The following is a 12,481-nucleotide window of genomic DNA, read 5'->3' on the forward strand; positions in this document are numbered from 1 at the left end:
CTACTTTGGGGTAAGATAGATGTCTTAAATTTTGCACTCTCTTAAGCCTGCTATGTATTGATGTCCACATTTGCTTCCTTAATGAGTTTTTGTTATAACTTTAATTACTTTAAAAATTAGGTGCAGAATAAAGTTTGGGTGATTAGGGAGATGTATGTATGCATGCTGTGTTTTCACCATCTGTTACATGAGCATATTCAAAACTTAAAGTCGGCGTGAAACGAAAGTTGAGATTGTAATTTTTTCCTGGTCGTGACGTATATCCAAGTGAAACGGCTTTTGAAATTAGAAAAAAAAAATGTAGGGCAGGATCGAATTAATTGAATCGATGGAGGTTGGGCGTTGCAAACAATTTGAATGCGATTCTCTGAGAGGCGGTGCACCGATAGCCACACCCACATTCCACGTGACCAAAAGAGAAGAGAGGTCGTTTCGTTGGGGGAGGGAAGGGTAATGTATTTGATTAAAGATTTTAAGGGTACATGAATTAAAATAAAAAAAATAATGAAGTGCACCGATAAATCATTTGTAATAAACAATACAATATTACATATAAATAGAAGATTTGTCAAATTTAATTTCACGGTGACTTTAACAGAACTATATCACAAAGATAGTCCAGAAAATCAATTCATGATCATTCCAAGTGACTGTTTTGGCAGCACAGAAGAGACTGTTTCTCTGCACTCGAGGATTGGGGTTAAAGATCTGGGCTGGGTACTGAACCAGAAGGCTGATCCATGAGCAAGACCTTATTGATCAGTTTACTGGTTTTCTCCCCTGAAGTATGTTTGTCCTGAAACAGCATTCCTGTCAAGCAAACTCCTTAAGCTATGGGAGGCTGCATACATAGCTATAGTGCGAGACATATTTAAATAAATATTTGTATATTTAAAATTTTCGTAAATTCATTAATTTGTACTATATACTATATATATATATATATATATATTTGTACTATATAGACCTTATGTAGCCCCGCCCCTTTGCGCTCGTTGTCTTTTGACTTCCGGTCTATATTTCCACAGCGATCTTGCATAGGTGTAAATGAACTGCTCGTAAAAAAATTCCCGTTCGACATTTGTTAAGACATCTGCTTTACAATGCTTATTATAAACATTACAATGCTCATGATAACTTTTGTTAACTCTACAATAAGTAAATCCACTTCACCAGCTAATTACTCCTCGACAGCGATGCCATAGAAATATACAGAACCGGAAGTTCAAAGACAATATTCTAAAGATGACGGCGCCCACGTTTCTCTCGTGCATAAGGTCTATATATATATATATATATATATATATATATATAAACATTATTATTTAAAAAAATTCCAAATAAATTTTGGTTATGATTTTAAATAGATAAATCTTATTACATATATACTACAGAGATTGCTTGAGGTCAGTATGACTGACTAAAGTTTTGAAAAGAACTCTTTATGCTCACCAAGGTTTCTTTTATTGATCAAAAATACAGTATAAAGTAATATATACATACATACATACATACATACATTCATACATACATACACACAGATATGAATATATCCCTGAAATTTCAAGGACAGTCCAAGGAGAAGCAAGAGTATTGATTCAGGAACCTGTCCTACTGGACAAAATCATGATTACTGTAAGTTGCTTTGAATAGCTAAATAACACAGTTTATGGGTGATGATTGATGATACTTTCACAGATGGGATGTTTGTGACATTTACTTAATGTTCCTCGGCAATCATCGTTCTTCATTTACACTTGATGGTCACAGTTGGTCATGTGACTGATCAACATCTCATGGGTGCTGCTTTTTTAATGAAGTGTGTCCTTCAAAACCCAACACATCTTCCCTATAGGAAAGCTTTAACAATCAGTGTGGTTTTGAATGTAATCCCAGAACATGTTTGACTTTGCTACATGTATTTATTTGCCCCCCCCCCCCCCCCCCCATTTTTTCCCCTCATCTACCTGCGTGGTGTCTTCCAACCGGGCTCCGTTGGCAGTGTCACCGGTGTCAGATACAAACATATCATGATGAATAAGACTTGAAGACACAGATACCAGTGGCATTTTCAATGGCCATCAGCATGTACACTGAGGGAATTTATAGGGTGTGATGAATCGCTGGGCCGGGATGCAATCACATCTCATCCCTAAACAACAAAAGGCCTCTGTGCTGAAGGTTAAGCGCCTATAGAATGACTTGAGTTGTGTCGTGAGATGTCAGGAGTATTTGGATTAAGTGTGCCCTTGAATTTTTCTTTTTTTTTCTCTCCTATTCTTTCGGTGCAGTTGTTATGAAAAGGAGTAATGCATCTTGAATCTCACTCCATGCTTGTACCCTCTCTGTTTGGTTCATCGGCTACATTAACTGTCTGACCTTTTCTCTAATTATTTCCAGGTCCATCATTGTGTATGTCTGCTTTTGTCCTCTAGTTGAGCTATTGCGTATTTGTTTTGCTATATTAAGCATATTGCACATGAAGGTTGCCTGTTATTGCAGTTGTTGCACCTTTGGCTTTGTGTTCTATATATTTTTTTTCGTCCTTTCTTAGCTGACATGTCTGTCATAGTACAGTACTTCTACAGCATGCAGATGTGAATTTCTAGCTTTATAATATATAATACAAAAATAAATAATCAGTAAATCATTGAATGAAATAAAAATAAATAAATATATGCTACTGATTATTTATTTTGATTTTCTTTTGATACTTTTAGGGTATTTTAAATAAAGACATGTATGTCAGACAGTGGTTCTTCATTGAGGCTTTGTCTACATTAATCCGAATACATCAATCCAGATAAAAACGCTCCACTAATGTCGTAGAGAAACTTTTGAAGAACACATGAAAACGCTAATTCATCTTACTGCGCATGCATAGATGATTCAGACGGAAAAATAAATAGTTGTCGCGCAATTCTTCTGGCAGGATTTTATTTCGAAAAATATCTCATCATTCACTGATGCGTCCAGTTCACCATATATGTTTGGTCTAAAACGCAACTGCTCTCATGTATTCCTACAGGACAGAAAACGTGAGTAAATTTTCTGTCATCTTTGCAGGACTCTGATATGAAAAGTGTGCAAATCAAGCAACAATTTTAGCAAAATTTGAATAGCAAAGATGTAATAAAATATCTATTGGTTCAATTTGCGTCACATGACTAAACTTGCAATTTAGTTTGAAAACGCATCTTTTTCTCTCCGTTTTGGCCTCCAAAGTGGATCGTTTTCAAATTTATCCACTTTGGAGGCCAAAACGGAGAGAAAATATGCGTTTTCAAACTAAAACGTATTAGTGTGGACAAGGCCTCGGTCTGTCTGCCGTTTTTGTTTAGATCAACGCAAAAATTCCTTTTCTTAAAAAGGTGTTTTACAAAACTTTTGTCAATTTTATTTGAAATTCTAAAGTGTTAGTCGGGTTAGTAGATGCATGGAAACAAAAAATACTTTGTTACTTGGTGAAATGGTTTCAGTGTGTGTATCAGTACTTTTTGAACATTTCCAGCACATTTTGACAATACATATCATTGTATTGTATTGTATTGTATTTTTAGTAATTTATATTTAATTTAGCATAGGACTGCTGTGATATGGTCTCATGACATGTTGTTCTGGTTTAAAACGAGACCTGACTTTCACTGTATGGGTTCGGTGTTTGTCACTGCTTTTTCTCCTCTTAATTCTTTATTTTGGTTTTCATTTCTAGTTTTACTGCATCTCATTTCGAGGGAAGCAGTATGTCTTCTTGAGACCGTTGTTCGTTAATTATTTATTCTCCTTACATGCAACCTGGCCTTGATTAATAGACTTAGATTAGTGTGACATGCACTCTGCCCCTTGTTTGCTGCTAGGATGTTGTACTCCTGCCAGTATGAATGCATTGCTTTAAACACCGAATGAGCATGTATGTGGACGACTTTAATGTTAATGGAGACCTTTGGGACAGAACTGCTTTCGGGAGCACCTCCGATTAATTGCGCGTCAACTGGACTCTCACATGTGTGGAAGGACCCAATCCATTTTCCCCTTTGAATCAGATCAGCATTTCACATTTGCACATGTACTCCTTAACCTGGCACTGTGATGCATTAGAAAAGAGGTATGAGGACTGGTACAGATAGTAGTTTGTTGAGGAGGGAAGGACACAGCTCTACAACAAGAATGTCAGCTTCTTTTGGGACTTTGGGCAGTGAAAAAATAAACTCGCTTTACCTTAAAGCTGCAGTCAGCAGGTCTGGCAGATTGAGTGGACTTGGGCAAAATTTTGAACGTTTACAACTCCCATGCCCCTCCCAACGATCAACGAATACCCTCCCAGGTCCCACAGAGTTCGTGCTCGTCAGTGTGTGTGCACCAGCTTTTCTGTGAATGTGCCCGTCTCATCAGCATCCATCAACTTTCTTCCAAAAAGCCAAACTTTATTCCTTCATCTGAACATGTTAATACACCTAACGTTACGTTCACACGGATTTCACTGCAAACAAAGCTAACGAACTTGCCCAACAAGTGCTAACGTAAGCTGTCTATACCAACACATTTGGGCAAACACTTAGATTACTAACGTAACACTAAGACATAAAGTAACTGGTTGATAAAGCACAATTACCTGTCGAGAGGAAATGTTGCAAGCTCTGCATCCAGCTTGAACCCAAATAAATAACGTAAATATCCACCTTTAAAAATGCAGATCCCATTGTAACTTGCGCGAGGGGTGGTGTGTGCATGACCTGTGATTGACAGTCAGATCTCACACCCCCCTGCGCTGATTGGACACGATTAACCGGAGCCATGGATCATTGCAAAACAAATAATGCGCTCCAGGAGGAGTTAGAAGCTCGAGTTTTTTTCTAAAACCACTTTATTTATGTTGTTCTGTCGGATTATTGTGTCGATTTCTCTGAATATGATCAAAAAAAGTTGCGGACGGCAGCTTTAACATTGTACAAAAGAGTCTTCTGGACATTATGCTGTCCAGTATCCACAGAAATCCGATACCAGTTTGAGGTTCAAGTTTTCCCTGGTGTCTGCGTGTGACATCACAACGAATCGGCTTATGACTCGTTTTAAAAACGATTCATTTCATTGACTCAGAGTCGACTCTTACTTTTGAAAGACAATAACTTTATACGGTGCACTTTTAGATTTAAAACTTTGCAGGATTTTTTCATTCACTTAGAGCTATGTTACGGGAATTTTTTTTTTTCTTTTTTCTTTTTCCTTTTAATTCCGATTTGTATTCTTCTGAAAGAATTCTGGTCTGTTCCAACCAGCTCAGCATTTTCCAGAAGCCCATTAGATACTTAACAATCTCATCTTGTTCAGCATTGATTGCAACATTGACCAGATTAGAAATACAGTAAGACAAGCATTTTTCTCTGTAAATTCAAAATTATAGAAATAATAAAGATAAGAATCAAGAGGGTGCTCAATAAAAGGGCTTTTTGATTCTGACATGTGGCTGTTTTTGTGTGCTAACCAATTAATCAAACCTAACCCAGAGTTCAGGGTTTAATAATGTATGTCCATTGGCGCATGCGTGTGTGTGCAAATACAGTGCTAGCTTGCACAATGGTGGAAGACTTATACAGTTGGTTTAAGATGGTACCTTTAAACTGTATACATATTTTAAGACAGTTTTTTTTTTTTTTTTGGACAATGCACTTAATTTCCTGTAATGTTTACATTGGTTGTTATAGTAAAGTATGTGTAATCATGGTTCCAGAAGTCTCTTTTCTGTTTCATTGTACTAAAATGATCCAAAGTCAACTTTTTTATACCAGTGCATTACTATTAATGTTGCATGGCTAAATAAACTAAATAAAGTCCGATTTTTACAGCTGATTAGCCAATGGTTGGTGAACATGACAGGATACATTAAATGTGCGTCATACCAGTGTTTACAGACTCAAGTCGTTGCGTCATTGGCTTCCAATGTAGACATGGTTTATGAGCAGCAAGCTGTCAATGTGGACAGACCAGAACTGGAAATTTGGCCTCTGCTCGCGTCTATCATGGCATCTCAAAAAGCAGGAAATGTAAGCAACAGAGATCTTACTATTTCCCACATCCATATCTAGTTGATGGGAAACAAGCTTTGTATAGTTCATGCTGAAACGGATCTACAAAAATCCAATTTAACTGGATTCCAAGCCACATGAGACTTGGATTGACTTAGTAAAAATCTAATTTCATGCTTTCTTTTTTTGCACTATTGAGGCTACAAAAAAACTTAATGGATTTGAGACGGATGTGCCGAAAAATCGGCTTTAGGCGGCCAGTGTCAACAAATAATCATCTCAACTTGGCACACTTGTGTATGATATAAATGTACAGCTCTAGATCTACATATTTGTCTATATCATAATATAAAGAGTTTTAATTCCTTTTTTCCCCCCTTTGTTTCTCTTTCAGCATTCACCATGATGATCATCCTGGCTTTGATTCGCATTGGCAAGGGGCACAGCGAGGGCCGCCCATCTGTGGCTCAGGTCTCGGGTGTGCCCAACCTCTTCGGGGTCTGTGTCTACTCATTCATGTGCCAGCACTCACTGCCCTCACTCGTGACGCCCATCTCCAACAAGCAGCGCATGAGCGCCCTGGTCATGGCCGACTACATCCTCATCCTGTGCTTCTACGCCCTGCTGTCCCTCACAGCCATATTCTGCTTCGACAGCTCTCTCCTGCGTGACATGTACACTTTGAACTTCACAGATAACTGTGACGTTTTGGGCATTCCAGTGTTGCGCTACTTCCTGGGCCTCTTTCCCGTCTTCACCATCAGCACCAACTTTCCCATAATAGCCGTCACACTACGCAACAACTGGAAAACTCTCTTCCATCGCGATGGCGGCACGTACCCTTGGGTTGTGGACCGGATCGTCTTCCCGCTCATTACTCTAGTGCCGCCCATTATCGTGGCCTTCTGTACTCACGATCTGGAGTCGCTTGTGGGTATTACTGGAGCATATGCCGGAACGGGCATTCAGTATATGATCCCGGCCTTTCTGGTGTATTTCAGTCGGCGCCATCTAGAGCCCGTGTTGGGAAGGGATGCTGTAAATAAGCACCGGTCACCTTTCCATCATGCTTTCTGGGTTTGGTTTGTGATATTGTGGGCAACGTTCTGTTTAATGTTTGTAACGGCTAATATTGTCCTTACAGAAACCAAGAACTGAGTATAAAGCGGATTTGTTTTGGCAAGCTGCGTTTTTGTTTTAATTGGAAGGGTGTTTGTTAGGATCTATGTTAAATGAATGGCATTATCTGAAATTTTAATTCAGTTTCTGAAAGGGACCAACAGAGGTTTTGGCATTTCTTCAGTAGGACTAACGTGAGACTTTTCTCTCACTAATCCACAGTCCTTTAGCGGATGATCTAAAGTAAACGCTACTTCAGTCGGTCAGGTGAATCTCATGAAAACATGCCTGGGTCATGTTTCACCCCAAAGCAAAAATAAATAAATAAACAATAATACAAATATATTTTATTTTGCCTAAGGAAGAAAAAGTCTTATGTTATTTACATGACTATCAAGCACATTTACACCAAATTACCTTCTGAATAATGATTGTCATTATTGCAATATAGTAAATAAATACAGTAAAACCACTACAATACTATAATACTGTGGTTAATTTATGACTTAATTAAAAATAACAGCATCTATAAGGGCAAAAAAATACACTCACTCAACCCAGACTACACTTTTTTTCCAACCCATTTTTGGGTCAAATATGGACAAACCCAACGGTTGGTTTAAAGTCCCCCCAATATGTCTATGTGGTGTTTGTAATATGCTTTAAGGCAAACCATGTGCACATTCATGTCAAAACCACTGCAGAGTATTTTCTCTGTAAAATTGCAGTGAACCAAAGACAGTCTCAAAATTGCGGTTGGTGTTTCTTATGTCACAAACTACCTTGTAACCAATCGCGTCAACGAGTGGATCTCTGAGCTGTTGTGAGTGAGTGGAGGCGGAGCTAATTTGCATATTCATAGAACCGCTTGTACAAAATGAGGCAAGGGTGTAGAGTTACAGTACATTCAAGCTATTTTAAAGCATGAAGAAAAAATATTCAAGGAAAAAACACTTAAATATTTAGAGTTTTAACTAAGGGGTTACATTTTTAAACCCAACATTAGGGTTTGTCCATTTTTGACCCAAACATTGGTTGAGACAGCCTAGCATTTTTTTTTAGAGTCAACATTGATGTATAAATATTTCACAATTTAAATATGTAAAATGTAAATAATATTCCCAGTTTATATTGTATTATTTTATGAATTGTTCTCAATTCATTTTATTTTAAATTATAACTTAAGGCGAAGGTGTGGTTTAATTGTCGTCTTAAATCGCAGTGTTAAAACAAAATATAAGTGCTTATTTAAATCTTTTTGAGATTGGGGTGGAATGTGGCATTGTTTTTGACAGATTTCATCACCCTCTGATTTGGTTGATCTTCAGAAGAAACAATGAGCTGGTGTTTCTTCCTCCTTTTGGACATTATTCATAATATTCATCAAGTCAAAGACAAACAGACTGACAGTAAACTGCTCTGACTGATGGTGACACGTGCGCAACGGTTGAGCCCAGACCTGGAGTTCAATCTCAGTTCATCAGCAGATTGATAGAGGCATTGAAAGCTTCAGTATGTTCTCCATGTACTGACGTCTTACCCGGAGCTCACGGGTTCTCAAACGGGCCCTTAAGAGGGACAGCGACGGAAGATAAACCTGATGTAAAATGGACACATCCTTCTCGTGATCTAGTGAGACAAATCTTTATCATCAATATGGAGCACCTCATCATGCTTGAGAGATCACACTCGCGCAGTTATTAATGATAATGTCACTTTAGTTCAGACGACGTTGTCTTGAACTTGGCTTGAATTGAAATCCAAATGTACGGCAGCTGATTCCCATCCTGCTTTGCCTTTTGCACATTTTGATCTTTTTTGTACCAAAATAATTCACCCAAAATTTTAATTATCTCATTTAATCACCAATAGACATGTCATTCCAAACTGTTTTGAGTCCTGCAGAACACAAAAGAAATTATATTAAAGAATGTTTCAGCTTTTTTGCTCGTAAAATAAACATCAGTGGAGTTCAAAACAACATTGGACCCCATTGACTTTCATTATAAGACAAAATATATATATTTTTTATCTTTTGTGCGCAGAAAAAAGGCCATTCAGGTTTGTAATGCCATGAGTGTCAGTAAATGATGACCGTTTTTTTATTTTTTCATTTAATCTAAACCGTTTCTTTTACGTCTTTAATGATTTTCTGTGTTTGTGTATTTTTGCTCCACCCATCTCACGTCTGCCTCAGGTTTTCTCGTTAGTTTGACACTTTGTGTTGTCAATGGTAGATTGGTTTGATCATCTGTGACATGTTTGATACTGTAAACTGATCGCTGCTCTCTGTGAGAGCGCTGTCTGCTCATTTAAGAGAACCGGTTTCAGATCCTGCGCTCGACTTCACACTGTTTCAGGTTGAATTAAAGGGAAATATGTCTATAAGAGCTTGTTTGTGGGCAGAACGGACGTCTCCTTATTCAGTTCTTTCTCTGATGTGCTCCACAAGCATTCTGTTAGGGAGTGAAAGTACATGCATTAGCATTCAGTTCACCCTAAAGCACAAAAGCAAGTCATTTCACATTGGTGAAATGTTATATTACCAAATACTCGTGTAATATATCCATTTCTGGGGGGTTTTAATTAAACAAATGTGCCTTCTTTTCAGGGATCTTCCTTCTTTCTCCTATATAACTATCTATCTATCTCTCTTTCTCTCTCAAATGTCTTTTCCTTGATTGTATTGATTGTATTTTCTGTGCCGCCTGTCACTTGCATGTAAGTTTCTTCTTATCCTTGACAATCACATCCACCGATGTCTCGTTAAAATAAAAATTGAAATGCCCTTTTGATCTTTAAGATTGACGTTTCGTTTCATTTATTTTTTTATATATATATTCTACTGTGTCATGTCACAAAAATCAAAGTATTTTTAATAAACTCAGAAATTCTCAATGTATGCAAAGGATTGTTTGTCAAAATTGGCATACATTTTTTTTCACATTTGCCTTTTAATATTGCATTGCTTCAAAATGGCAATAACAGCTAATTATGTCAAATAATTTGTTGCTTTTATATATATATATATATATATATATATATATATACACATTTTGACATACTTTGGACACTTTTGAAATGAAGTCTTTATAATTTGACTACTTTAAAATAGGCAAAATATAACTGACATTGAAATAACAGATCTGTGGACTGTAAACACAGAAATCATTCTAAAGGACAACAGTGAACATTTACTCAAGAACTTTTTAATTTCACAGTTTTGAATGCAAGCAAATGGGTCTAGCTCTTTATTGTGACCATAAACCCCTGAATGTGAGTCCCAGCATGCCTGTGACATCATGTCCTTTCATGTCTATACTGGGCTTTGGTGGTGTTAAATTAAAACGTCCCTCTTAATTCATTCTTGTTTTACTTTCATTTGCTTTAATGTATTCCACATTCTCCGAGCCGCTTGAAAAGGCAGCACGGGTTGCTGGTTTTCACCCTGCAGGTTTGATTGGACGAAATGTGGCATTTTTATGCGTTTAGTCTCTTTCTGTGGTACATGCTCTGAGTAATGATGCTGGAGAGGCCAATTACTACTACTTCATAAACCTTGCCTTATCATGTATTTTTATTTATTTAAAATGCACTTCTTATTCTGCATCTTTTAAAAATAAGTCTCATTTTTGCTCATTAAAAATGTCATGAAGGTCTTGACCAGAATTCCAGATGCTACTTTTTAGTGGTCCGTCCATCAATCTCGTAGAAGGGCGTCTTCCCTCGGGGCGTACAGGACCTCCAGCCTCACCTGCATTTATAATGCCTTACCTTTATGCCCTGCTCTGTTGATTAGATGAAGGAGGATATTGATCCACACCTTCTGCACAAACTATAGACCTAAATCGAGTTCAGCACGACACGAGAACATGGACTATAGCCAATCTGTTTTTTATGATAAAGGATTTCTTAATGTGAAAATCGTTTACGCTGCTTATGCATCATTTACATTTCTTCAAGGTTAACACTTAGAACACACTCTAAACAATGGTTGTTTGAATCCAAATGTTGGGTTAAAATGTAATTTAAAATTTTAACCCAACTTCAACTTTCACTTTCAACTGTACATTTTTGAATACATTTACATTTGGGTTTGTCCATATTTGACCCAAACTTGGGTTGGAACAACCCAGCATTTTTTAGAGTGCAATATAGATAATATTTTTGACTTAAAGTAAATATCAGAGGAAAAATATGGGTGTTTAATAAAGATTGAGAAGGACTTCAGCTTACCAGATAGTGTTATAAACTGGCTGTTTTTTCATGCAGACCATCTCATCTATTGATCAACTGTGAGACAGCTGCCGCTAGAGTATTGCAAAGCCAGAGCCAGGACAACATGTCATTGTTTGATTTATGACTGTGCTTCTCTACATGACACTGTATTAAAACCGTCTTAATCATATTCTGCATAGAGGTTTGAAATGCTGCAATAAGCTGCAGGTATTGACCCATGAGATCGTTTTTAGGTTCACATGTACACCTGAGAAAAAAAATGAATAATGACTAGTTCCATACAAAGCTAATATGGCTGTATAATATGTAATATGGAGTTGACAGTAATGGACATCATCATCTACTTTCATTAGGTCAGAAGAATAAAGCATACGAGTTTGGAACACCTGGAGTAAAGGATGACTAAACTTTCATTTTTATGTAACTATCCCTTTAAGGTCGGTGGGTGTTCAGGTAAAAAATGTCCCCACAAATATGGCGACATAGGAAATTCTTGTCCTTGAGAGGAATTTTTTTGGTCCCCGTGAGGAAAGCAGCTTATAAATCATGCCACAGTAAGTGTTTTTGAACGTTTTTTGTGATGGGTGGGTTTATGGTAAGGGGATAGAAACGTTTCAGTATGAAAATCATCATGTCTATGGAAAGTCCCCATAAAACATGAAAACACCGCATGCGTGTGATTTTCACCTGGCCACATAGATTTATGTCTGTGTTCACCTGTAAATCAAGTCAATGGGTTTATATGACTTTTCCGATAAATGATGTTCTTAAGGCATTGTTGTAAAAATCGATGATTGATGCTTGTTCATTGTGGCATTCGTCAATTGTTCATTTTGATAAATAATAACTAAACTGAACTATTGATTTGGCTGTTCCCAAGTGAATTACTAGATCAGCAGATTTATGTTTTATTATTATAAATGACCGCTGTGTTTTTTTTTTTATTGATTTATGAGTTTTTGTTGTTGTTGTTTTTTTTTTTTTTTTTTTTTTTTTTACACAAACGTATTGCATTGGGTTGAATTAACTTCTTGCTATCAACGTTGATGGAAGTTTTGGGACTGGTGTAAATGACCAATAAAATGGTTTTTATTCCAGAC

General features: G+C 37.1%; 1 protein-coding gene and 1 long non-coding RNA gene across 2 annotated transcripts in view; both read left to right on the forward strand.

Annotated features, from left to right (window-relative positions):
• Positions 1 to 7,206, forward strand: part of slc38a12 (solute carrier family 38 member 12) — a 39,511-nt gene extending 32,305 nt beyond the window's left edge. Inside the window, exon 10 of the mRNA XM_039687451.2 lies at positions 6,418 to 7,206. Coding sequence (XP_039543385.2) covers positions 6,418 to 7,181 — 764 coding nt within the window. The 3' untranslated portion in view covers positions 7,182 to 7,206. The remainder of the gene's footprint in view (positions 1 to 6,417) is intronic.
• Positions 7,207 to 11,834: 4,628 nt separating this feature from the next.
• Positions 11,835 to 12,481, forward strand: part of LOC120490092 (uncharacterized) — a 32,815-nt gene continuing 32,168 nt past the window's right edge. The window contains exon 1 of the long non-coding RNA XR_016155081.1: positions 11,835 to 11,935. This is a non-coding gene — a long non-coding RNA (uncharacterized LOC120490092). The remainder of the gene's footprint in view (positions 11,936 to 12,481) is intronic.

The sequence above is a fragment of the Pimephales promelas genome, chromosome 3 (genome assembly GCF_988280905.1).
Source record: "Pimephales promelas chromosome 3, fPimPro1.hap1.1, whole genome shotgun sequence".
NCBI classification, from domain to species: Eukaryota; Metazoa; Chordata; class Actinopteri; order Cypriniformes; family Leuciscidae; genus Pimephales; species Pimephales promelas.